At 49.7% G+C, this 26,650-nt stretch overlaps 1 protein-coding gene across 5 annotated transcripts in view; it reads left to right on the top strand.

Annotated features, from left to right (window-relative positions):
* tmbim1a (transmembrane BAX inhibitor motif containing 1a) overlaps positions 1–26,650 on the top strand; it is a 78,010-nt gene that overhangs the window by 35,263 nt on the left and 16,097 nt on the right. For all 5 annotated transcript variants that reach the window (XM_060828208.1, XM_060828210.1, XM_060828213.1 and 2 more), the window contains exons 2-6: positions 10,674–10,995; positions 16,603–16,709; positions 21,320–21,384; positions 22,066–22,119; positions 26,371–26,421. In XM_060828208.1, coding sequence (XP_060684191.1) covers positions 10,719–10,995; positions 16,603–16,709; positions 21,320–21,384; positions 22,066–22,119; positions 26,371–26,421 — 554 coding nt within the window. In that variant the 5' untranslated portion in view covers positions 10,674–10,718. The remainder of the gene's footprint in view (positions 1–10,673; positions 10,996–16,602; positions 16,710–21,319; positions 21,385–22,065; positions 22,120–26,370; positions 26,422–26,650) is intronic.

Here is a 26,650-nt window from a genome sequence, read left to right as displayed (position 1 = left end):
ATAATGTCTAGTATAAACTGTCAGGCCGAATGGCCAGTTCAGTGCTGTAATTTCTCAGAAAAGTGTTGGTATTTCCTCCCCACCTCATCCCTGTGTAACTGGGCTGTTTGTGATGAGGGGGAGAGTGAAAGGAGCAGGGTTTAGGAACTGATGCTCACTGCCTGATTACCTGGCTAATTCTGAAATGGAACTGCTCCAGAAACTCTGATTGTCCTCTCTCTCTCTCTCTCTCTCTCTATTTACCACACCCACAATCTCTCACACAGTCTTGTTCTTTTACTTCCCCCGCCCCTCCTTTCTCTCTCTTTCCCTGCCAGTTTCTCTCACCATCACACACTCTCTCTCTCTCCAGCACCTGTCTCATGCTCTCTCTCCCTCTCTCATGTTCTCACTTCCTCTATTCCTATCATGCTCTCTCTCTCTCCCCTTATCTTTCTCTTTTTCTCGACTCCTCTTCCACTCTCCCCGTTCTCACACACCCCCTCCTCCAGTCTTCCACACTCTCTCCCTCTATTTTTCTCTCTATCTCTTTTTGCTCTATCTGTCTCTCTCTCTCTGTCTCTCTCTCTCATTCTCCTGTCTCTTTAAATTCTCTCCCCATCTCTCTATATCTCCCTCTCTCTCCCTATCTCTTTCTCTCTCTCTCTTTCTCTCTCTCCCTCTCCCTTGTTCTCCCCATATCTATGTCCCTCTCCCATTATCTGTCTCTCTCTATCTCTCCCTCTCTATCTTTCTTCCTATCTCTCTCTCTCCCTCTCTCTGTCTGTCTCTCTTTCCTCAACTCTCTCTTTCTTTCTCTGTTGGTAGCTCTATCTCCCTCTCCCTCATTCTCCCCATCTTTCTCTATCTCTGTGTCTCCTTATCTCTCTGTCTCGCTCTCTTTCTCTCCATCTCCCTGTCTCTGTCTCTATTTATCTTTCTGCCTCTCTCTATCTTTCTGTCCCTCACTCTCCCCATCTCTTCTTTCTCCCTCTCCACAGCCACACTGGATTTGCAGCTGCTGTTCATTTCCACTCCTTTCCAAAAAGTAAACGTTTCCAGATGCTTGTTTTGATTTCCCTCAGCTCTGAATGAAATGGTTGCCAATAGTGATACCAATTGCCAGTAAATCCCTCTGCTGACGTCAGAGAAAGTGAGAGCCCCAGTCTGCCCCTCGGTTGTTGATCGAGCGAAGGAAGTGTGCGTTCACCTTGTTTCCTTCCTGTTTCTTACTCTCTCTCACTTTGCCAATTGCTCCCCACCTTCACGGTTCACGTTTTCTCTCTGTCCATCTCCTCTACGTTCACACGCTTCTTTGTCAACATTTATATAACACCTCTAAATATAACAACCCACTCACCACACAGGAGTGTCATTAGATTAATGTTTAACACTCAGCAATATTAGGGCAGGTTTCCAACAGCTTGGCCAAAGAGGGTATTTTACAGCAACATAGCTTCGCTCACCAGCTGGACAGTTATTTGTTGTCATTTCATAATTAGTGAATCAGATGAAATTTTACAATGATCCATGATGAATTCGTGATCATTATGACTTGAGAAAGGACGTGCTGGCACTGGAGGGGGTGCAGAGGAGGCTCACAAGGTTGATTCAGGAGTTGAGGGGGTTGGCTTATGAGGAGAGACTGAGGGACTATACTCACTGGGACAAAAATGATGAAGGGAATAAATGCGGTAAAAGCAGAGAGTTAGTTTCCACTGACAGGTGAAACTAGAACTAGGGGCATAGCCTCGAAATTAAGTGGAGCAGATTTAGGATTGAGTTGAGGGGGAACTTCTTCACCCAAAGGGTTGTGAATCTGTAGAATTCCCTGCCCAGTGAAACGGTTGGGGCTACCTCGCTGAATATTTTTAAAGCAAAGATAGATTTTTGAGTAGTAAAGGAATTCAGGGTTATGGTGAGAGAGCGGTTAAGTGAAGCTGAGTCCATGAAAAGATCAGCCATGATGTTATTGAATGGTGGAGCGGGCTCCAGGGGCTAGACGGCCTACTCCTGCTCCTAGTTCTTATTACTTTCAATTCCACGTTTTATGAATTGAATTAAAATTTTCCTCGCAGTTGTGGTGGAATTTGAACCCGTGTCCCCAGAGTGTTTATCCCAGGCCCCTGGGATTATGAGGGCATTAGCCACCATTCCACCCTCTACACCATCTGAAAGGAGAAGATTTACAGAGCCCAGGGCCCAAGTAGCTGCAGACACAGCTGTGGATGGTGGAACAATTCAAATTGGGCTGACGAAGGAGGCAACATCCTTGTAAATCTTTTCTGGACCCTTTTAAGTTTTGTAACATCCTTCCTTTAACAGGGAGACCAGAATTGTATGCAATATTCCAAAAGTGGCCTAACCAATGTCCTGTAAAGTCACAACATCACCACCCAACTCCGAGTCTCAATGCACTGACCATAGAGTCACAGAGTCATGGAGATGTACAGCATGGAAACAGACCCTTCGGTCCAACCCATCCACACTGACCAGATATCCCAAGCCAATTTAGTCCCACCTGCCAGTACCCGGCCCATATCCCTCTAAACCCTTCCTATTCATATATCCATCCAGATGCCTCTTAAATGTTGCAATTGTACCAGCCTCCACCACTTCCTCTGAGATGTTTTCTCTCAGACAGAACAAACCAACCTTTTTCGTTCCGCAGTTAAATGCCAGTGATATTCAGATTCTGACAACTCCACGGACTCTGTTAGAACTTGTTTTGAAATCCCAGTCAGCAAATTGTTGTCAATTAATCTCTCAGACACAGTTCCATGTAAACCTGAGAAGGAGTGGGAGTTAGCAGGGGCATGTTCCTTCCAAAGAAAAGGAGCATTTTCCAGCCTTACTCCCTTGAGTGCAGTGCCAGGAATATTGGGAGCTAATAGTTTTCTAATGCTTTCACTGTGGCCCATCTAAAAGAGACAACTCACCAACCAATCAGCACTCTTTTCTCCTGCAGTAGAAATTGTTGTGATTGGTTGAAATTTGGCATTCTTGTCCTGATGAGTGCAAGATGAGAAGCCTAGCAACATCTCTCTTTTGTGTAATCAAGTGAGTTTCTTGACTGATATTGAGTATCAGGACTGAAATCTGACAAATCTCTGTGACCTGATGCCCTACATCCACAATTCTAAAGGAGGAAGCTCAGAGACAGTGGACATACTGGTTACACTTTTCCAAAACATCTTAGATTTTGGAATGTGGGCGGCACGGTGGCACAGTGGTTAGCACTGCTGTCTCACAGCGCCTGAGACCCGGGTTCAATTCCCGCCTCAGGCGACTGACTGTGTGGAGTTTGCACGTTCTCCCCGTGTCTGCGTGCATTTCCTCCGGGTGCTCCGGTTTCCTCCCACAGTCCAAAGATGTGCGGGTCAGGTGAATTGGCCATGCTAAATTGCCCGTAGTGTTAGGTAATGGGTATGGGTGGGTTGCGCTTCGGCGGGTCGGTGTGGACTTGTTGGGCCGAAGGGCTTGTTTCCACACTGTAAGTAATCTAATCTAATGAATATTAGGAAATATAACTTCATTATTCGAGAAAAAAGGGAGAGAAAATGGAACTGGAAGTCAATTAGTTTGAGATGCTTCACTGGGGAAATGCAGGAATGTATCATTAAGGAAGTCGTAAAGTGCATTTTTAAAAAAAATTACCATTAGACCAAGTCAACATGGGATTCTAAAACGGAAATCCTGTTTGAGTTTTTTAAGGGCATAACTCATGAGATAGATGAAACCAGAAGAAGTAAATGCCATACAGCTGGTTTGATAAAGGATTTTGATAAGGTGCTGCAGAAAAGGTTACCACACAAGATAAGAGGTTAGGGGGTTGGGGTAATATGTTAGCATGGACAGAGGAAGCGGAGGGTGGGCACAAATACAATGCTTATTTGATTTGTAGCTGTGGGAGTCGGTCGGTTTATAGTAAATGTCCGTGTTGATTCGGTCGCCCGAGATGGAAATGGAGAGGTCTAGGAAGGGGAGGGAGGACTCTGAGACAGTCCATTTTCTAGGAAGGGGAGGGCTGAAGAAGGGCTCATGCCCGAAACGTCGAATTTCCTGCTCCTTGGATGCTGCCTGACCTGCTGCGCTTTTCCAGCAACACATTTTCAGCACAAATACAATGTTGTCAATTTGACAGGCTGTGACAGTTGGAGCATGCAAGGCTCAGTGCTGGGGCCGTAGCTATTTACAGCCTATAGTAATGACTTAGACAAAGACAGAGAGTACCTTATACTCCACAACCACCTACTGAAAGAGCAGTGCTCCAAAAGCTAGTGCTTCCAAATAACAGTTGCTGCACTATAACCTGGTGTTGGGTGTTTTTTTAACTTTGTATACCCCAGTCCAACACCGGTACCTCCAAAACACAGAGAGTAATGTATCCATGTTTGATGATGATACAAAGGTGGGATTAGAAACTATGGGCAGGACACAGAGAGGTGCAAAGTGATAGAGGCGGCCTAAATGAGTGGATATCCGGTTGGGGAGGGGGAGTGCGAGGTTATTCATTCTTTGAAAGAAAAGCAGAATATTTGGTGAAAAGTGCAAAATGTGTAAATGATGAAGTTCAGAGCGACTTGGTGTACTCATACAAGAAACAGAAAGTCAGCATGCAAATAATTGGGAAAGTAGCTGCTATGTTGGCCTTTATTGTAAGAGGAATTGAGTGCAGGAATGAGGAAGTCTTGCTAGAGCGATATCGGGGCGATTAGTGAGCCCACACAGAAAATCTTATGAGGAGTTTTGAACTCCATATTTAAAAAAATAGAGAGCAGGAGTACGCCATTTGATCCTGCTGCATCATTCAATATGATCATGGCTGACCATCCAACACAGTCCCCTGCTCCTGCTTCTCCCCCATACACATTGAAGTTGCCTTGGAGATAGTCCAGTTCATTAGATCGCTCCCTTCGAAGAGTAAGCTGTCCTGGATGGAGAGGCTGAGGAAAATGGGTCAGTGTTCTCTGGAGGTCAGAAGAATGTGAGATGATCTCATTGAAACTGATGAAATTCTGAAGGAGCATGATAGAGTTGACACTGAGGGGTATTGGGGAATTTGAGTTAGAGCGACACAGTCTCAGGCTAAGGAACTAATCATTTAGGACTGAGATGACGAGAAACGTCTTCACACAGAGCGGTGTGAATCTTTCGAATTGTGTCCCAGATGGTTGTGGATGCTCCATCATTGAATATATTTCTGGCTGGGACAGACACAGTTTTGGACTCTTGAGAAATTGAGGGAGATGAGGAGGTGGCAGGCAAGTGAAGTTGAAGTCCAAGGCTAGCCAAGATCGTATTGAATAGCGGAGTAGGCCTGATGGGCAGAATGGCCTACTCCTGTTCCTATTTCCTGTGCTCTTGTTTTCATGGCAGGTGGAGTACACAATGGATAATTTTGAGGTTAGCCATTTGGTAGGAGGGACTGAAGTGTAAAGCATTTCTTAAATGGCAATTGTGGACATCGAAAGGGATGTTCACATGAACAAGGAGCAGGAGAAGGTCACTCTGCCCATTGAACCTTTCCTGGTATCAATACAATCACTGGCTGGTAAGGAAAAACCAGGGAGTTCCAGACCGGTGAGCTAATGTCAGTGGTGGCTAAGGTGTTGGAGGGAATCCTGAAGGACAGGATTTATATGTATTTGGAAAGGCAGGGACTAATTAGGGATGGTCAACATTGCTTTGTGAATGGGAAATCATGTCTCACAAACTTAATTGAGTTATTTGAAGAAGTAATGAAGAGGGTTGATGTAGGCAGAGCACTGGACATGATCAATGTGACTTCAGTAAGGCCTTCAACAAGGTTCCTCCTTATACACTGGTTAACAAGGTTGGATCCGGGGGTGCTAGCCAATTGAATGCAAAATTGGTTAGAAGGTAGAGGACAGAAAGTGGTTGTGGAGCCCTGTGACCAGTGGAGTGCCACAAGGATCGGTGCTGGGTCCACTGCTTTTTGTCATTTATATAAATGATTTGTGAACATTGGAGGGATAGTTAGTAAGTTTGTAGATGACACCAAAATTGGTGGTGTAGTGGACAGCGAAGAAGATTATTTCAGAGTACAATGAGATCTTGACCAGATGGGCCAATGGGCCGAGAAGTGGCAGATGGAGTTTAATGTAGATAAATGCGAGGTGCTGCATTTTGGGAAAGCACATCAGAGCAAGGCTTATACACTTAACGATAAGGTCCTGGGGAGTGTTGCCGAACACCGAGACCTTGGGGGGAGCTAATCACTTGGGGGGAATCTGAAAACAAGAAATGCTGGAGATCTCAGCGGGTCAGGCGGCAGCATCCATGGAGAGAGAGCAAGTTAGCGGTTCAAGTCTGGATGACTCTTGGTCAGCATTTGGTTGTCAAAATGTTTAAAGTGTTCAGAAAAGATTTACAAGGATGTTGCCAGGGTTAGTGGATTTGAGCTATAGGGGGAGGCTGAACAGGCTGGGGCTGTTTTTCCTGGAGTGTCAGAGGCTGAGGGGTGACCTGATAGAGATTTATAAGATCATGAAGGGGCATGGATGGGATAAATAGACAAAGTCTGGGGTGGGGGAATCCAGAATTAGAGAGTATAGGTTTAAGGTGAGAGGGGAAAGATATTAAAAGAGACCTAAGGGTGGTATGTGTATGGAATGAGCTGCCAGAGGAAGTAGTGGGGGCTGGTACGATTACAGCAGTTAAAAGGCATTTGGATGGGTATATGAATAGGAAGGGTTTGGAGGGATATGGCCGGGTGCTGGCAAATGGGACTGGATCATATTGGAATGTTTGGTCAGGGTGGAGGAGCAGGAGTAAAGGGTCAGTTTCTGTGCTGTACATCTCTATGAACCTCTTGCCTGCTGTCAGGACAGATATAGCAGGATCCGGTAGACTGTGATACTTTTCCACTCCCTTCGTGACTCCCTTGTCAGATCCACACCCCCCACCAACCCAACCTCCAACCCCGGCACCTTCCCCTGCAACCGCAGGAAATGTAAAACTTGCGCCCACACCTCCACACTCACTTCCCTCCAAGGCCCCAAGGGATCCTTCCATATCCGCCACAAGTTCACCTGTACCTCCACACACATCATCTATTGCATCCGCTGCACCCGATGTGGCCTCCTCTATATTGGTGAGACAGGCCGCTTACTTGCGGAACGCTTCAGAGAACACCTCTGGGCCGCCCGAACCAACCAACCCAATCACCCCGTGGCTCAACACTTTAACTCCCCCTCCCACTCCACCGAGGACATGCAGGTCCTTGGACTCCTCCACCGGCAGAACACAACTACACGACGGCTGGAGGAGGAGCGCCTCATCTTCCGCCTGGGAACCCTCCAACCACAAGGTATGAATTCAGATTTCTCCAGCTTCCTCATTTCCCCTCCCCCCACCTTGTCTCAGTCGGTTCCCTCAACTCAGCACCGCCCTCCTAACCTGCAATCCTCTTCCTGACCTCTCCGCCCCCACCCCACTCCGGCCTATCACCCTCACCTTGACCTCCTTCCACCTATCCCACCTCCATCGCCCCTCCCCCTAGTCCCTCCTCCCTACCTTTTATCTCAGCCGGCTTGGCTCTCTCTCTCTTATTCCTGATGAAGGGCTTATGCTCGAAACGTCGAATTCTCTATTCCTGAGATGCTGCCTAACCTGCTGTGCTTTGACCAGCAACACATTTGCAGCTGTGATACTTTTCCAGCAGAATAACAGAGTCTCAACCTCTAGCTGACCCTGGGACTCTGAGTGAATCACCACCATCACAACTGAACGGGCCTTGGTTTTGTGAAAAATATGACAGGGAAATATTTGCTGTGAATTGCTTTGTGATGTCTGTTGGGAATTCCTGGTGGAGTGGAGTCAGCCTGTATACTGTCTGTAATAGTCACTGTGATGGTGACGGGTGGTTGAGCTAGGCCCAACAAAGCAATGGTGAGATCTCAGTCACATCCACCGACACTGTGGGAGCCTCTGCTCTGACACTGTTTCTGTGGTTGAGTGTGGGGAGATGAGACCTTGGCTCTTCATGTCTCACTCCTGCAGCCGAGGGTCTGGCACCTGCAGGTGAAAATGTGTTGCTGGTCAAAGCACAGCAGGCCAGGCAGCATCTCAGGAATAGGGAATTCGACGTTTCGAGCATAAGCCCTTGAAGGGCTTATGCTTGAAACGTCGAATTCTCTATTCCTGAGATGCTGCCTGGCCTGCTGTGCTTTGACCAGCAACACATTTTCAGCTGTGATCTCCAGCATCTGCAGACCTCATTTTTCACTCTGGCTCCTGCAGGACCTCAGTCACACTCAGATTGAAATAAACCCCTGTCCGCTTCCCTCCCTTTGCAAGGACTTGTATTTGCATAGGGCCTTTTGGGATGTCAGCATAGCCTGTAAGAGGTTTGCGGCGATTGGTGTGTATCCACTATTGGACTGAAGGAAACCAGAGAAGCACACCAGGATCTCACAAAGTGCAGTGTGATGCTGAGCAGATTGTTCTGCGGCTGGGCTTAGCTGAAGTTAAAATGTTAACCAGGACATGAGGGAGAACAGCCCAGCTGCACGTACCTACCCCCACACCCTCCCAGCCTGGGTTCAGTCCAGCCCCCTCCACCCGAGCTCAATCCCTGCCCCCTTCCCCCGAGCTCAGTCCATGTCTGCTGAGAGAACAGGTTATTGCAGGAGCCCATTCGGCCTCTCTTCTGCCTGCTGCCCAGGAACAGGAGGACGCCATTCTGCCCCTCTGGATCTGTTAACCCAGGCACAATGAGGAGGTAATTAAATGATTTGAACCTCTTCCACCATTCACATGGTGAATGAGTGATCTATAATTCAGCTGTTGATCCACATCCCTTGTTACTCTTCATCAACAAAATGTGTCAGGCTCATTCTCGCGCTCCAATTAATCCCCAGTGCCCACCGCCAGCTGGGGAGTGAGCCCCTGTCCTTTCTGTGACAAAGATCTCACTGCATGTCATCTCCCAATGCCTTTGCTCCAGTTTACTCACTGGCTATGGATGTTGCTGGCTGAGCCAATGTTCATTGCTTCTCTCCAGTTGCCCCTTGAGGTGATGGTGAGATGTGACTGTGCTGTCTCCCTGCCCCACTGTCAGGTCTGCCTCCACCCCTCCTCCCAAACCCTGCAGTTAGGACGTTGCAGGTTGCAAGATCTGAGCTTTTGGTTACGCTGGCCCCCTGTTTGTTAGCGAGCTGGGAGGTGTGGTCAGCAATGACTGATCATGTGCTCATCTTACTCACAGCAGTTTCTCTTCACTCACCTCATTGTTTTTTGAGTGATAAAAGGAAACAATGATTAAATCACTTCACTCCTCAAAACTCAAACAAGATCAACGTGTACACATGACTGATTCTCGTATTTTGTGTTGCTGGTTAAAGCACAGCAGGTTAGGCAGCATCCAAGGAATAGGAAATTCGACGTTTTGGGCATAAGCCCTTCATCAGGAATGAATTTGGACCCAACCAGGACAACCTGTATAAACGTCGAATTTCCTGTTCCTTGGATGCTGCCTAACCTGCTGTGCTTTAACCAGCAACACATTTTCAGCTGTGATCTCCAGCATCTGCAGACCTCAATTTTTACCCTGATTCTCGTATTTTGACTGTTTTGACAGCCCCAACATAGATCAAGTGAATTTGCATTTCAATCTAGAATGACAAGGGCAGCAGATTCAGAGGATTTTCGATTATCCGATCGATTTGGGGAGGGGGTATTTTGTTTGGTTAATGGAATTCCGGATAATTTGAATGCCGGATAACATAGTTTAGCCAAGCATCAGGACCTTGTGATTTTGCCAGATAATCTGATATTTGGATAATCAAGGTTCCTCTGTACATGGGAACACCACCCCCTGCAAGTTCCCCTCCAAGCCACTCATCATCCTGACTTGGAAATGTATTGTCGCTCCTTCACTGTCACTGGGTAAAAATCCTGGAATTCCCTCCATAAGGCCATTGTGGGTCGATCTACAGCACATGGACTGCAGCGGTTCTCAAGGGGCAACTGGTAATAAGTACTGGGCCCAGCCAGTGATCCCCATATCTGATGAATGAAGAAAATCAGATCCTCTAGATGTCGTGGGGAATGGCAGAGTCTTAAGGATTGTGATGGGACTGAAGGACCTTGGAGTTCAGATGCAAGGTAGACAGGGCAGTGAAGAAGGCTTTTGGCATACTGATCTTCATCAGTTAGGGCATTGAGTATAGAAGTTGGAAAGTTGCGTTGTAGTTGTACAGGACTTGGAGGCCACACTTTGAGTATTGTGTTCAGTTTTGGTCACCTTGTTACAGGAAGGATGTTACTAAACTGGAAAGAGCTCAGAAGACATTTACAAGGATGTTGCCAGGAATCAATGGTCTGAGTTGTAGGGAAACGTAGGACAAGCTAGGATTTTTTTCTTTAGAGCAGAGGAGACTGAGGAGGGATCTTCTGACTCATGTCAGGAAATGTTTGCCAAACAGAAACAATGGGATATGGATATGGGAAAGAAAGGAGATTGCGCAAAGTAAAATAGACAAAGAGCTGGCGCAGATACAGTGGGCCGAATGGCCTCGTTATGTAACAGTTCTGAAGTGGGTTCACCTGGGAGGAACACAGTAAGTGCTGGGTGTGGGATTCACACAACCTGGGCTGGAAACCTGGATGGAAACCCAGGAATGAATCTGACCTGGTCTTAATGCTTTTCATGTTTTATTGTTTTCTAGAGTTGGATCTGGACAGTTGGTGCAGGAGCCAGTGACTAACGTGCGATGTCTCATCCAAGTGCTCCCCCTACTTATGAAGAATCAATCAACCCATTGTACCCACCCTCGGGTGAGCCTGGACCTTACCCAGCCTACCCGCCAGGGGGGAATGCCCCTTACCCCCCTGGGGGAAATGCCCCTTATCCACCTGGGGGAAATGCCCCTTATCCACCTGGGGGAAACTCCGTCTTCCCACCGATGTTCCCTCATTCAGGAAATCCGATGGGACCGCCAGTGATGCCAACAATCCCACTGAACCCTACCTGGCCCGGAGGGAATTCGGGTGAGTTGACAAGACAAGGGATGGTGGGGGTGGTGAGGGGGTTGGTGGGAGTGTAGGGGTTGGTGGGAAGTGTAGAGGGGTTGTTGGGGAGGGTGGAAGAGTTTATGGGGAGTGTAGAGGGGTTTTGGGGAGGGTAGGGGGGTTGTTGAGGAGGGTAGGGGGATTGTTGAGGAGGGTAGGGGGGTTGTTGGGGAGGGTAGGGGGGTTGTTAGGGAGGGTAGAGGGATTGGTGGGGAGAGTAGAGGGGATTGTTGGGGAGGGTGGAGGGGCTGGTGAGGAGGGTAGAGGGATTGGTGGGTGTGTAGAGGGGGTTGTTGGGGATGGTAGAGGGGTTGTTGGGGAGGGTAGGGGGGGTTGTTGGGGAGGGTAGGGGGGTTGTTGGGGAGGGTAGGGGGGTTGTTGGGGCGGGTAGGGGGGTTGTTGGGGCGGGTAGGGGGGTTGTTGGGGCGGGTAGGGGGGTTGTTAGGGAGGGTAGAGGGGTTGGTGGGTGTGTAAAGGGATTGGTGGGGAGAGTAGAGGGGATTGTTGGGGAGGGTGGAGGGGCTGGTGAGGAGGGTAGAGGGGTTGGTGGGTGTGTAGAGGGGGTTGTTGGGGATGGTAGAGGGGGTTGTAGGGGTGGGTAGAGGGGTTTGTTGGGGAGGGTAGGGGGGTTGCTGGGGAGGGTAGAGGGGATTGTTGGAGTTGTAGAGGGGTTGCTTGGGAGTGGGGAGTGGGGAGTGGTTGGTGGGGACCCCAGAGAGGTTGCTAGGGAGGGTGAAGGGTTTGGTGGGAAGGGTAGAGGTGTTGCTGGGGACAGTGGAAGGGTTGGTGGGGAGGGGTTGGTAGGGAGGGTGGAGGGGTTGCTGGGGAGTGGGGAGGGGTTGCTGGGAAGGGTGGAGGGGTTGCTGGGGAGTGGGGAGGGGTTGGTAGGGAGGGTGGAGGGGTTGCTGGGGAGTGGGGAAGGGTTGCTGGGAAGGGTGGAGGGGTTGCTGGGGAGTGGGGAGGGGTTTCTGGGAACGGTAGAGGGGTAGCTGGGGAGTGGGGAGGGGTTGCTGGGAAGTGGGGAGGGGTTGCTGGGAAGGGTAGAGGGGGTTTCTGGGGAGGGTGGAGGGGTTTCTGGGGAGTGGGAGGGGTTGCTGGGAAGGGTGGAGGGGTTGCTGGGGAGTGGGGAGGGGTTGCTGGGAAGGGTAGAGGGGTTGCTGGGGAGTGGGGAGGGGTTGCTGGGGAGTGGGGAGGGGTTGCTGGGAAGGGTAGAGGGGGTTTCTGGGGAGTGGGGAGGGGTTGGTGGGAAGGGTAGAGGGGTTGCTGGGGAATGGGGAGGGGTTGCTGGGGAGTGGGGAGGGGTTGCTGGGAAGGGTAGAGGGGGTTTCTGGGGAGTGGGGAGGGGTTGGTGGGAAGGGTAGAGGGGGTTTCTGGGGAGTGGGGAGGGGTTGGTGGGAAGGGTAGAGGGGGTTGAATGGGGTGTCGATTTTTACCTGGTGGATGGTTTTAGCAGGAGATGAATTTTTACCTGATAGGTGGTTTGGACAAGTCAAATAACAGAGTGCTCCGCAAGGAGATTTAAGATTTCCTGTCAGGATTAGAATGTGAACTGCTCAACAAATTCACCCCTTTCCTGAATCTGACTCCCCCTCCCCCAACACCCCCATCCCTGAGTCCCAGATGTGACTCATTTCTATTGACTATTGATCATTTTATTTTGAGCAATGAACAATTAATCTGACTGAGGCCCAGACAGTACAGATGTAACAAGTGGCTTTAATGTGATATAGAATTTATTATTTTGGGGAAGATTGAGTTACAAACCAAGATTTAAAATTTTTATTTTACCAAAGTACACTTTGTTCAACAAATTTACAAAAAGTCCAAATTTGTTATCACATAATCTGCCTGGGCATGGGGCACCTTACTGCACTTGTATTACGGAGTATACTTACAGAACAGGGAAGAGGATTCGGTTAGCTCAGTTGGCTGGACAACTGGTTTGTAATGCAGTATCACGCAATTGTGGCGAGACGATGGTCTGATGGGATTATCACTGAACTGTTCATCCAGCAACCAAACTAATGTTCTGGGGTCCTGGATTTGAATCTGCCACGGCAAATGGTGGAGTTTGAATTCAATAAAAATCTGGGATTTAGAGTCTAATGTTGACCAAAGATCTGTTGCTGATTATCAGGAAAAACCCATCTGGGTGACTCATGTCCTTTAGGGAAGAACACTGCCATCCTTACCTGGTCTGGTCTACATGTGACTCCAAACCCACAACAATGTGGGTGACTCTTAACTGCCCTCTGGGCAATTAGGGATGGGCAATAAATGCTCATCCTGTGAACGAATGAAAAAAAAAGAGCATGGGTTCAATTCCTGTCCCGGTTGAGGTTATCATGAAGGACTATCTGGATTCAGAATTGGCTGGCTGTTAGAAGGCAGAGAGTGGTTGTAGATGGAAAGTATTCTGCCTGGAGGTCAGTGTTGAATGGGGTCCCGCAGGGCTCTGCTCTTGGGCCTCTGCTCTTTGTAGTTTTTATAAATGACTTGGATGAGGAGGTTGAGGATGGGTTAGTAAATTTGCAGATGAACAAAGGTTGGAGGAGTCATCGATAGTATAGAGGGCTACTGCAGGCTGCAGCACAACATAGACAGGATGCAGAGCTGGGCTGAGAAATGGCAGATGGAGTTCAACCTGGATAAATGCGAAGTGATGCATTTTGGAAGGTCAAACTCGAATGCTGAATATAGGATTAAAGACAGGATTCTTGGCAGTGTGGAGGGACAGAGGGATCTGGGTGTGCAAGTACATAGGTCCCTCAGAGTTGCCATCAAAGTGGATAGGGTTGTTAAGAAAGCATATGGTGTTTTGGCTTTCATTAACAGGGGGATCGAGTTTAAGAGCCGTGAGGTTTTGCTACAGCTCTACAAGTCCCTGGTGAGACCACACTTGGAATATTGTGTCCAGTTCTGGTCGCCCTACTATAGGAAAGATACAGAGGCCTTGGAGAGGGTGCAAAGAAGGTTTACCAGGATGCTGCCTGGACTGGAGGGCTTGCCTTATGAAGAAAGGTTGAATCAGCTTGGACTTTTCTCTCTGGAGAGAAGGAGGAAGAGAGGTGACCTGATCGAGGTGTACAAGATAATGAGTAGAATAGATAGAGTCGGTAGCTGGAGACTTTTCCCTAGGGCAGGATTGACTGGTACGAGGGGTCATAGTTTGAAGATATTAGGAGGAAGCTATAAAGGAGACGTCAGAGGTAGGTTCTTTAAGCAGAGAGCTATGAATGCATGGAATGTGTAGCCAGCGGTGGTGGTGGAAGCAGAGTCATTGGGGACATTTAAGCGACTGCTGGACATGCACAATGATAGCAATGAGTTGAGGGCTGCGTAGGTTAAGTTACTATATTTTACATTAGGATTAAAACTCAACACAACATTGTGGGCCAAAGGGCTGGTTCTGTGCTGTACTTTTCTATGTTCTAAGGACTCCTCCTCCCCAAGCTCTCCCCTGGCCATGAGCATGGTGACCCTCTGGTTAAACCACCAGCACCTGCCGATCTGTAATCAGAGAACAAAGCTTTGGTCCAATAAGAGTACACTGACTTCACCTTTACAAACAAAATACAAAGACTTTTTAAAAATAATTCTGGTTAGTGTTCTCTGACACATCTCTGGGCAATCGGGGCTTGAACCTGGACCAGAGGCTGGGACATTACCACAACAAGAGCTTTTGAGTCTGCGTATGTTTCACATACGTTCTGTGATGTTTCCCATTCCAGAGGTTTTTACTGAGGCCATAGAGGAGGAGCACCCTCGACATCTCCCCCATCTGCAGCAGCTTCCCCAGACATGTGTGTGTCCCTCTGGGCTCAGCTCGAGAGCTTGGAATGTGCCAGTCTGCAATACCCAGTGGTTGGCAGAGAGTTCTGAGCTCCTGGGGGAAAGAGCATCTGAAACTGGGCTTACCGTCCTCCAGCCCTTGTCTCAGTGTGTGCCCTGAAAACAGAGCACAGAGACCCACAGAGCAGAGCTGAGCTGAACTGTGCTAACACATAGAAAATAGAATCAGGAGTAAGCCTTTTGGGCCTTTGAATCTGCTCCGTTATTCAGCAAGATCATGGCCAAACTCAGTCCCCTGTTACTGTTATCTCCCTTATAGGAGAAAGTGAGGACTGCAGATGCTGGAGATCAGAGCTGAAAATGTGTTGCTGGAAATGCGCAGCAGGTCAGGCAGCATCCAAGGAACAGGAATCAGCTCATTCCTGAAGAAGGGCTTATGCCCGAAACGTCAATTCTCCTGTTCCTTGGATGTTGCCTGACCTGCTGCGCTTTTCCAGCAACACATTTTCAGCACCTATCTCCCTTATACCCTTTGTTCCCTTTATCCCTAGGAACTATATCTAACCCCTTCTTGAAAACATTAAATATTCTGTTCTCAACTACATTCTGTGGTAGAGGATTCCCCAGATTCCGCACTCTCTGGGTGAGGACATTTCTCCTCATCTCAGTCCAAAATGGACGATACTATATCCTTACGTAGTGACCCAGTGTGTCCCTCTGCCGATCTGTTGTGTCCTCCAGGCAGGATCCTGAAGGAGCTGGGAGATAGGTTCTACTTCTGAGGAACAGTTGAGACAGTGTTGGCCAGAATGCAGTGGGCAGGGTGGTTAACCAATTAAACTACCCAGTAACAGTGGGAAGACGTACTTATTAGAATACAGGAGCTTTACATTCCCCTCAAGGACAATAATGTCGCAAATGGGTCTCAGAGACAGTGTCAAACCACAGGCAGAGGCTGCCTCTCAATATGCAAACCTTTCTCCCTGGCTCTTCCTGACACTAGGAAACTCAGAACCTTCCATTTAACTCCAAGACTTTGGAATGAGGAATTTAGGTAATTTTTTCTTTATTCACTGGCTGGATCAACATTTATTCCCCGTCCCTAGTTGCCCCTTGAGAAGGTGGGGTGAGCTGCCTTCTTGAATCGCTGCAGTCAAGATTTTGACTCACGACACTGAAGGAACGGCGACATATTTCCAAGTCAGAGTCTTGAGTGGCTCGGAGAGGTTTGGGAATGTAGCTCCGTTCCTTCCTTGCCCTTTGACTCAGAAGGTGACTGTCAGTGAATGGGAACAGCCTCAGAAATTCTACTCCTTGGTTTTCCCTTTTCCTGCATCTACACAAAAGGTGGGAAGGGTTTACTTTTCTGGTGATGCCCCCTGTCGGAGAGCAGTTTGGGAGATAGAGAAGTAACCATGGCAACCTGCTAACCAGTGGGTGTGTTGGGGTCTGGGGAGGGGGCGTCAGTGGAGGGGGCTATGGGGGGGTGAATGTCTTTAGAGGAGAGGGTCTGTCTGTCTGTCTGTCTCTCTCTCTCTCTCTCTCCCCCTCTCTCTCTCTCTCCTCCCCCTCCCCCATCTATCTCTCCCGCCTTTCTCTTTCTCTCTCTCCCATTCGCTCTTTCTCTCTCTCCCCTGCCTCTCTCTTTCTCTCTCTCCCCCATCCGCTGTCTCTCTGTCTCTTCTCTCTCTCTCTCTCTGAAGAGGAGGGGGTCTATCTCTCTCTGTCTTTAGGGATACGATGGCTGGGGGTTCTGTGGAGCTGCATTAATTTGTTAACTCTCTCCGTGTGCAGGGACCTATGGTAGCTCAGAACCAGAACCAGAACCAGAACTTGGCAACCAAGGATTCGCTGCCAATTCCTGGGATGATCGGAAAGTTCGTCACACATTCATCCGAAAGGTAGGTGCACCAGGCACGAATGTTACTTGCCGCTTGTGAGCTCAAACCTGGATATTGCCCAGATCTTGTTGCATTTGAACCTGGACTGCTTCAGTATCTGAGGAGTTGAGAATTGTGCTGACTAGTACAATCTGCGGTGAACATCCCAACTTCTGACCTTCTGATGGAGGGAAGGTCATTGGTGAAGCAGCTGAAAATGGTTGGGCCAAGAACACTACCCTGAGGAACTCCAAGCCCCTCTTTGGCGTAATGGTAGTGTTCCTACCGCTTGCCCAGGAGGCCTGGGTTTAAGTCCCACCTGTTCCGAAGGTGTGTAATAACATCTCTGAACAGGTTGACAATAGGTATTCTGAGGAATTCTGTGGTGCTCTCGTGGTACAGTGGTAGTGTCTCTAGCTCTGGACCAGGGATCTGGGTTCAATTTTCACTTGATGCAGAGATATGTAATAACATCTCTGAACAGAGGTGTTTGATTAGAAAATATCTATCCTGAGGAACCCTTGCAGAGATGTCCTGGAGCTGAGGTGACTGACCTCCAACAACCACAGCCAGTTTCCAATGTGCCAGGTATGACTCAAACCATAGAGTCTCAACACGGAAACAGACCCTTCGGTCCAACCAGTCCGTGCCAAACATAATCCCAAACTAAACGAGTCTCACCTGCTTGCTCCATATCCCTCCAAACCTTTCCTATTCATGTACTTAACCAAATGTCTTTTAAACGTTATAATTGTACCCACAATCCACCACTTCCTCAGGAAGTTCATTCCAACACAAACCACTCTCTGTGTAAACATTTGCCCCTCATGTCTATCTTAAATCTCTCTCCTCTCACCTTCAAATCCTCTATCCTCTGCAAAAGACAGCTACCATTAACTCTTATCTATGCTGTTCATTATTTCATAAACTTTTATAAGGTCTCCTCTCAATCTCCGACACTCCAGTGAAAAAAGGTCCCAGCCTCTCCTTATAACACAAACCTTCTGTACCTGGCAACATCCTGATAAATCTCTAGTGGAGAATTTTCCTCTGGTACCTATTGATTCCAGTTTAGCCAGGGCTCCGTGATGCCACACTCGGTCAAACGCAGCCTCGATGTCAAGGGCTGTCCCTCTCCCCTCCCCTCTGGAATTCAGCTCCTTTGTCCATGTTTGACCCAAGGCTGTAATGAGGTCAGGAGCTGAGTGACCCTGGGGGACCTCAAACTGGGCGTCACTGAGCAGGTTATTGCTGAGCAGGTGCTGCTTGATAACTCTGTTACTGACCCCTTCCATCACGTTACTGATGATCGAGAGTAGACTGATGGGGCGGGAATTGGCCGGGTTGGATCTGTCCTGCTTTTTCTGTACAGGACATACCTGGGCAATTTTCCACATTGTCGGGTAGATGCCAGTGTTGTAACTGGACTGGAACAGCTTGGCGAGGGGAGAGGCAAGTTCTGGAGCACACGTCTTCAGTACTATTGCTGGAATGTTGTCAGGGTCCGTAGACTTTGCAGTATCTATTGCCTCCAGCCATTTCTTGATATCACGTGGAGTGAATCAAATTGGCTGAAGACTGGTATCTGTGATGCTGGGGACCACTGGAGGAGGCTGAGATGGATCATCCACTCGACACTCTGTGAATGCTCCCACCTTACTGTTTGCCCTGATGTGCTGGGCTCTTCCAACATTGAGGATGGGGAGATTTGTGGAGACTCCTCCTCCAGTGAATTGTCCACCACCATTCACGACTGGGTGTGGCAGGAGTGCAGAGCTTAGATCTGATCTGTTGGTTGTGGAATCGCTTAGCTCTGTCAATCACTTGGTGCTTCTGCTGTGTGGCAATGCAAGTCATCCTGTTTGGAAGCTTCACCAGGTTTTTAGGCATGACTGGTTTTGCTCCTGGCATGCTGTCCCCTGTGTTCTCCCACCTGGAGTATGAGTTTTGTTTGTGAGTGCCCCCAGGGCCTGTGTATGGTTCAGTGAAGCCTCTCCGCACCCTTTGCCTGACTCCCCAAGTCGATCAGTTCTGGAAAAGGGTAGAGGTGAATGTGGCAGAGTTTGGGGACAGGGACTGTGAGATTTGTGAGCAGTTTTGCACAGGGAATGAAGAGGTATTGGAGGTTTTGGCGTACTTTAAAGGGGACAGATCCCCAGGCCCAGATGGGTTGTATCCCAGGATGCTCTGGGAGATGAGGGAGAAAATTACAGAGGCCCTGACCTAAATTATCAAATCATCTCTGGCCACAGGGGAGGTGCCAGAGACTAGAGGACAGTGAATGTGGTTCCATTTGACAAGAATGGAGGTAGAGATAGACCAGGGAATGATAGATGACGGATTCTAACCTCTGTAGTAGGGAACTAATGGAGAAAATTAATCTCTGTGTAGAGAAGCAAGATTTAATTTGGTATAGACAATATGGCTTTGTTGGAGGGAGGTCATGCCAGACAAAACAGAATATTTTGAGGAGGTGATCAAGTGTTTGGATAAGGGTAGTGCAGTTAATGTAGTTGATATGAATTTCAGTGAGGCGTTTAACAAGGTTTCACATGGGAAACTGATACAGAAGCTAGTAACTCTGGGGATCTTGTGCAACATGGCAAGTTGGATCCAAAATTGACATGAGTGACAGGAGCTGAAAATGTGTTGCTGGAAAAGCGCAGCAGGTCAGGCAGCATCCAAGGAGCAGGAGATTCGACGTTTCGGGCATGAGCCCTTCTTCAGGAATGAGTAACAGGAGACAGAGGGTGGTGGAGGAGGCCTCAGTACGTCGTGTGTACCACAGGGATCAGGGATGGCTCACGTGTTGTTGGTGATATTCAGAAATGATGTAGATGAGAACGGTGGTGCGTAGTAGCAGAAGGGTGTTGGTTATAAGTAAGTCTGGGTGGCACAAAGATTGACATGAAGGAGGAAGCTGTAAGGTTACAGGAGGGTGTAAATAGATTGGTCAGAGGGCCAGGTCAGTATCAGATAGAATTGAACCCTGATAAATGTGACGGAGTGCCCTTTGGAAGAAGGAACAAGACAAAGGAGTATTCAATGGATGGCAGGGACACGAGGATGCTCAGAGGGATTTTGGGGAGCTTGTCCAGGGATACCTAAAGGTGGCAGGGCAGGGTAATAGGGTGGGTAAGGTGGCAAATGAGACACTTGCCTTTTCCAATCAAGGCATAGATTATAAGGAGGAGAAAGTGAGGACTGCAGATGCTGGAGATCAGAGCTGAAAATGTTTTGCTGGAAAAGCGCAGCAGGTCAGGCAGCATCCAAGGAACAGGAAATTCGACGTTTCGGGCATAAGCCCTTCATCAGGAATAGCATAGACTATAAGGAGCAGGGAGGTGATGTTGGAGATGGACAGGATTTTGGTTAGGCCACAGCTGGTCCCCACACTATAGAAAGGATATGATTGTACTGGAGGTGGGGCAGAGGGAGATTCACCAGGAAGGTGCCTGGGATGGAGCATTTCAGCGATGAAGAGGGGCTGGATAAGCTCGGAGTGTTTTCCTGAGAGCAGAGAAAGCTGGGGACGGAGGGGGCAACCAGGGGTGGCTGAGTGACACGGTGGCTCAGTGGTTAGCACTGCTGTCTCTCCGCACCAGCAACCCGGGTTCGATTCTAGCCTCGGGCAACTATCTGTGTGGCGTTTGCACATTCTGCGTCTGCGTGGGTTTCCTCCGGGTGCTCCAGCTTCCTCATACAATCCAAAGATGTGCAGGTTCAGTGAATTGGCACGGCTAAATTTCCCTATAGTGTTACGTGCATTTGTCAGAGGGGAATGGGTCTGGGTGGGTTACCATTCGGAGGGTTGGTGTGGACTAGTTGGGCCGAAGGGCCTGTTTCCACACTGTAGGGAATCTAATCTGATAGAGGTGTGTATGGGGCATGGACTGGAAGGGGAATAGGAAACAGCTGTTGAAGGGGCAAGAACATGGGCGCATCATTTTAAAGTGAAAGGTGGGAGATTTGGAGCAGAGTTGAACAAAGATTTTCCCCGAGAAGGTGGAGGGATCCTGGAATGCTCTGCCTTGGGGGGATACGAAAACCCACAACCTTTAAAAAGCACTTGGATCAGCACTTGACAATTTCAGAACAGGCAAGGCTATGGGCCTAGAGTGGGAAAGTGGGACTAATGTCAGTAGTTCAGCACGGCCAGGAAGGGTCAGTTCTATGCTCAATGACCCCAGGCTAGGGAGGATTGAAGTGGAATGGCTTGGAATGTCCATTAATGTTCACATGTTCTCTCCCCACATCCCCTCTCTCTCCTTGTCCCCTCTCCCCATCTCTTGCACCCTTTTTGTCCTTTCCATTCTTCTTCCCTCCCTCTCCCTCCCTACACCCCCTGGCTCTCCCTATCCCTCCATGTCTCTTTCTCCCATCCCTATCTTTCCTTTACCATTCTTTTGTGGCCTCGCATCTCTCTCTCTCTCTCTTCTCTCTTCTCTCTCTCTGTCTCTTTCTCTCTCTCTCTTTCTCTCACAATTTCTCTCTTTCTTCTCTTTTCTCTCTCTCTCTCTCCACCCCCTCACCCCATCTCACACTTTCTGTCCTCCCCGACCCTCAATCTCTTCCTTCCTTTCCCTAACCTTCTACCCCTCTCCCTCCCCACATCAATCTCTATCCCACAGGTTTACATGATCCTTACAGTTCAGTTGTTGGTCACCTTTGGGATTGTCGCCATCTTCACATTCAGGTGAGTTCGACTGGAGCGGGTGTGATCCCAGGAAGTTTCTGTTCCTGCCTGTACTGAAGCCAGGAGCCAGGTATCTCTGGCATTGTGCAAGGGTCACCTGCTCCACTTCGGGGTGGGTGAGTGGGACGGGGACTCACACACAACCTCTCTCAGTGCTGACACTGTCATCAGGTCAATGCTGAGGGAGTGCTGCACTGTCTGAATGACGTGTGTGTGTGTGTGTGTGTGTGTGTGTGTGTGTGTGTGTGTGTGTGTGTGTGTGTGTGTATACACATGCATTCTCTGTTTATCTCTCCCTCCCCCGACATCTGTAATGCAAAGCCTCCTTTTTCTACCTCTGTCTTGTTGCTCTTATGTCTAACTGACTGCAGAGTTCTAGCTTTCAGTTTCAGTTTTCGTTTGATAAAACTGTTAAGAGCCAGTGACACAGTTACCCCTGCTGCTGGAATATTCAAACACGACTGTGATGCCTTGCTGAGTCAAATAGCCTGAGTGTTCACCATCCTCACTATCAGATAGTGAGAGAGCCGGTGTTTGTCTGACAGCCTGTCTTGCTGCATGTCAGGGACTGTACACGTCCAGAAGGGAAAATGGGTTTTCTGCTTTAAATATTATTTTTAATGAATCTTTTTGATTTGGGTTTTGTTGTGGAGAAAGTAACAGTTCTTTCATCCTTTGCAGTGCTCCAGTGCAGCAATTTGTACGCAGGAACTCCGCAGTTTACTGGGCAGCTTAGTAAGTAATAATTCCACGTCAGCTTCATCAAACCAGAGACCATTCGGTCCATTCACTCAGTGTTGACCTCCTTGGAGATGGAGGTTGGGCTTGGGAGTGGGAGGGAGGGGTTGTGGAGGTGGGTTGTTGGGGACATTGGGAATCAAGGTACATGAGTCCCCTCACTCTGTGGGAGTGAGTTTCTCATTCTGTCTCCTCTCCCCATCAGCGTGTGGCCCCCAATCTTCTCCAAACCCTGTGGGACGGAAATCCCATTCTCCCCCAATCCTTTTGGGAGTGAGCCCCCCATTGCCACCCACTCCGCGTGGGAGCAGGTCCCGATCCTTCCCCACTCCCTGTGGGAGCGAGTCCCCCATTCTTCCCCACTCCCTGTGGGAGCGAGTCCCCATTCTCCCCCACTCCCTGTGGGAGCGAGTCCCCCATTCTCCCCCACTCCCTGTGGGAGCGAGTCCCCATTCTCCCCCACTCCCTGTGGGAGCGAGTCCCCATTCTCCCCCACTCCCTGTGGGAGCGAGTCCCCATTCTCCCCCACTCCCTGTGGGAGCGAGTCCCCATTCTCCCCCACTCCCTGTGGGAGCGAGTCCCCCATTCTTCCCCACTCCCTGTGGGAGCGAGTCCCCCATTTTTCCCCACTCCCTGTGGGAGCGAGTCCCCATTCTCCCCCACTCCCTGTGGGAGCGAGTCCCCATTCTCCCCCACTCCCTGTGGGACCGAGTCCCCATTCTCCCCCACTCCCTGTGGGAGCGAGTCCCCATTCTCCCCCACTCCCTGTGGGACCGAGTCCCCATTCTCCCCCACTCCCTGTGGGAGCGAGTCCCCATTCTCCCCCACTCCTTGTGGGAGCGAGTCCCCCATTCTTCCCCACTCCCTGTGGGAGCGAGTCCCCCATTCTCCCCCACTCCTTGTGGGAGCGAGTCCCCCATTCTCCCCCACTCCTTGTGGGAGCGAGTCCCCCATTCTTCCCCACTCCCTGTGGGAGCGAGTCCCCCATTCTTCCCCACTCCCTGTGGGAGCGAGTCCCCCATTCTCCCCCACTCCCTATGGGAGCGAGTCCCCCATTCTCCCCCACTCCCTGTGGGAGCGAGTCCCCATTCTCCCCCACTCCCTGTGGGAGCGAGTCCCCCATTCTTCCCCACTCCCTGTGGGAGCGAGTCCCCATTCTCCCCCACTCCCTGTGGGAGCGAGTCCCCCATTCTTCCCCACTCCCTGTGGGAGCGAGTCCCCCATTCTTCCCCACTCCCTGTGGGAGCGAGTCCCCCATTCTCCCCCACTCCCTGTGGGAGCGAGTCCCCCATTCTCTCCCACTCCCTGTGGGAGCGAGTCCCCCATTCTTCCCCACTCCTTGTGGGAGCGAGTCCCCCGATCTCTGTGGGAGCGAGTCCCCCATTCTCCCCCATTCCCTGTGGGAGCAAGTCCCCCATTCTCTCCCACTCTCTGTGGGAGCGAGTCCCCCATTCTCCCAAGTCTCTGGGAATGCTGTGGAATGACATTTTTCTTGAATATCCAATTGGATTTTGTTGGTGAGTGCCATTTCTTTCCGATCCAAAGTTCTGGCACCCGCACAATTGGAATTTTGCTCATGGTTACTCTTGGACCCTTCCTAAACCCCTCCCCAAAACCCAACTCCCACCTCCTCTGAACTGCTCCTTTAAAAACCCCATTCACCACGTCGTTGGATGACCTATCAGAGTGTCTCCTCACAGTCTCTGCCTGATATTGTTAACTGTCTCGGTGAACTGACCTGTGATGTGTAATATGTTAAAGGTGTGGAATTTTACCTTGTTCTCCTCCTCACTTGTGGGAGGTGTCAGTGGGGGTGAATGTTTGGAATGTTTGGAGTTGTAGAAGTTCAGTCTTTCAGCAGGTTCAAGTCTTTAGACTTTTACATATTACAAACATGAAGGGACAAGGGTATAGTTCCCCCAAAACCTTCAGAGGACATTCACAACATCCATTCCCTCCACACCAATGCTCAGTAGCAGCAGTGTGCACCATCTACAAGATGTACTGCAGAAACTCACCAAAAATCCTCAGACAGCACCTTCCAAACCCACACCCACTTCCATCGAGAAGGACAAGGGCAGCAGATCCATGGGAACACCACTCCCTGCAAGTTCCCCTCCAAGCCCCTCACCATCCTGACTTGGAAATATATCACCGTTCCTTCACCGTCACTGGGTCAAAATCTGGGAATTCCCTCCCTAAGGGCATTGTGGGTCTACCCACAGCACATGGACTGCAGCGGGTCAAGAAGCCAGCTCACCCCCACCTTCTTACGGACAACTAGGGATGGGGCAGTAAATGCACGGCCCAGCCAGTGACCCCTATATCCCACAAATGAATTTTTAAAAGTTCTGGAAGAGATGTGAATGCATGGGATGCGTTGTCAGCGGTGATGGTGGAAGCAGAGTCATTAGGGACATTTAAGCGACTGCTGGACACGCACATGGACAGCAGTGAGTTGAGGGGGGCGTAGGTTAGGTTATTTTATTTTAGGAGAAAGTGAGGACTGCAGATGCTGGAGATCAGAGCTGAAAATGTGTTGCTGGAAAAGCGCAGCAGGTCAGGCAGCATCCAAGGAGCAGGAGAATCGACATTTCGGGCATAAGCCTGAAGAAGGGCTCATGCCCGAAATGTCGACTCTCCTGCTCCTTGGATGCTGCCTGACCTGCTGCGCTTTTCCAGCAACACATTTTCAGCTATTTTAATTGAGATTAGGAATAATCCTCGGCACAACATCATGGGCCGAAGGGCCTGTTCTGTGCTGTACTTTCCTGTGTTCTATGTTCTATGGTGTTGAATTCGATGATGTCATTGAACAGCAGGACATGCTTGTGGGGGTAATTGGCCTCCTCCTGCTCCTGTGTCTGGTGTAAATACAAATTGTTGTTGCTTGATATTGAAGCAAAATAATCACAATTTGGGTTTCCGGAGGGTGTGAGGATCTGGAATTGGTGCTGAGGGGACAGTGTGGTTTCTGATTGAGGAAAATCTCAGGGGGCCGTAGTCCACACAAACAGGCCGATCTTAAACCAGTCAGCTCACAGCCTTGGGCTCAGCTTTCACCACCCCATCATCACTCAGACCAGCTGTCTCTACATTGTCACATCACCCGACTTTGATCCCTACCTGGGCTGTTCGGCTGCTGAAACCTTCATTCACCCCCATTGTCACCTCCACACTCTGACTATCCCAGCATAGATCAGATTAGATTACTTACAGTGTGGAAACAGGCCCTTCGGCCCAACAAGTCCACACCAACCCCCTGAAGGTCAACCCACCCAGACCCATTCCCCTACATTTACCCCTTCACCTAACATTACGGGCAATTTACCTGAGCTGCATATCTTTGGACTGTGGGAGGAAACCGGAGCACCCGAAGGAAACCCACTGGGAGAATGTGCAAACTCCACACAGACAGTTGCCTGAGGCGGGAATTGAACCCAGGTCTCTGGCGCTGTGAGGCAGCAGTGCTAACCACTGTGCCATCGTGCCGCATATACCTGGCTGCTCGTGCCTGACCGTACAGCGAGTCCCTCCTACTGTACTCCAGCGTGTGCTCACCGACCTGTGTTGGGTCCTAGTCACACAGCCCCTTGATTTAAATATTATCATCTTGTTTTCAAATCCCCCCAGGAAGGAGAAAGCGAGGACTGCAGATGCTGGAGATCAGAGTCAAAAAGTGTGGCGCTGGGAAAGCACAGCCGGTCAGGCAGCGTCCGAGGAGCAGGAGAATCAGTGTTTCGAGCGAAAGCCGTTCATTAGCAATTCCCGATGATGAGCTTATGCCCGAAACATTGACTCTCCTGCTCCTCGGATGCTGCCTGACTGGCTGTGCTTTTCAAGCACCACACTTTTTGACTCAAATCCCTCTAGGCCCCAGGTCACAGGTCACCCTATCTCTGTAACCTGCTGTCACCCCATAGTTTCCCAAGAGCCCTGTGTCGTTTTGATGGGTCTGTTCCCCATTTTAATCGCTCTGCTGTTGGGCCCCGTGCTCAAGTTCCAGAGTTCCCTCCCTCCCTTTCCCCCTTCCCCCCTGTCCCCCTCTTCTTTAAACCAAGGCCATTTGAGCATCTGTTCTGAGGTGGTTCACCATCAAATTTTCTGACGGGTGAAGCTCCTGGGAAGTGGCGTTGGGGACGTGATCGTGTTAATGGCGCTATTGAAATACAAATTGTTGTTCTATTGTTGCCCCTCTCCTCACTGTTGTGTAATACTGACTGACTGAGTTCTGATTTCCTTCCCCAGTGGAGTGTTCATCGTGATATATTTTGTCCTGATCTGTTGTGAAGGACCCAGGTAGGTTCCCCTGTTATCACCAGCCTCTTTCTCCCATACCAGTGGGAGCAGTGTGAAGTGGGGGGGGTCTGGATGAAGGCGGGCGTTAGGGGTGAGAGTCCTGTGGTTGGGGGTGTCAGAGTGAGGGGCTGGTGGGGGAGTGGGGTATGGGTTGGAGGGGAGGGGGTATGTGGGTGAGGGGTGGGTTGGGGGTGAGGGTGGAGGGGAGGGGAGTGTGGGTGAGGGGTGG

The sequence above is a fragment of the Hemiscyllium ocellatum genome, chromosome 7 (assembly GCF_020745735.1).
Source record: "Hemiscyllium ocellatum isolate sHemOce1 chromosome 7, sHemOce1.pat.X.cur, whole genome shotgun sequence".
Taxonomy (NCBI): Eukaryota; Metazoa; Chordata; class Chondrichthyes; order Orectolobiformes; family Hemiscylliidae; genus Hemiscyllium; species Hemiscyllium ocellatum.
This window is presented reverse-complemented; position numbering and strand designations above follow the sequence as displayed.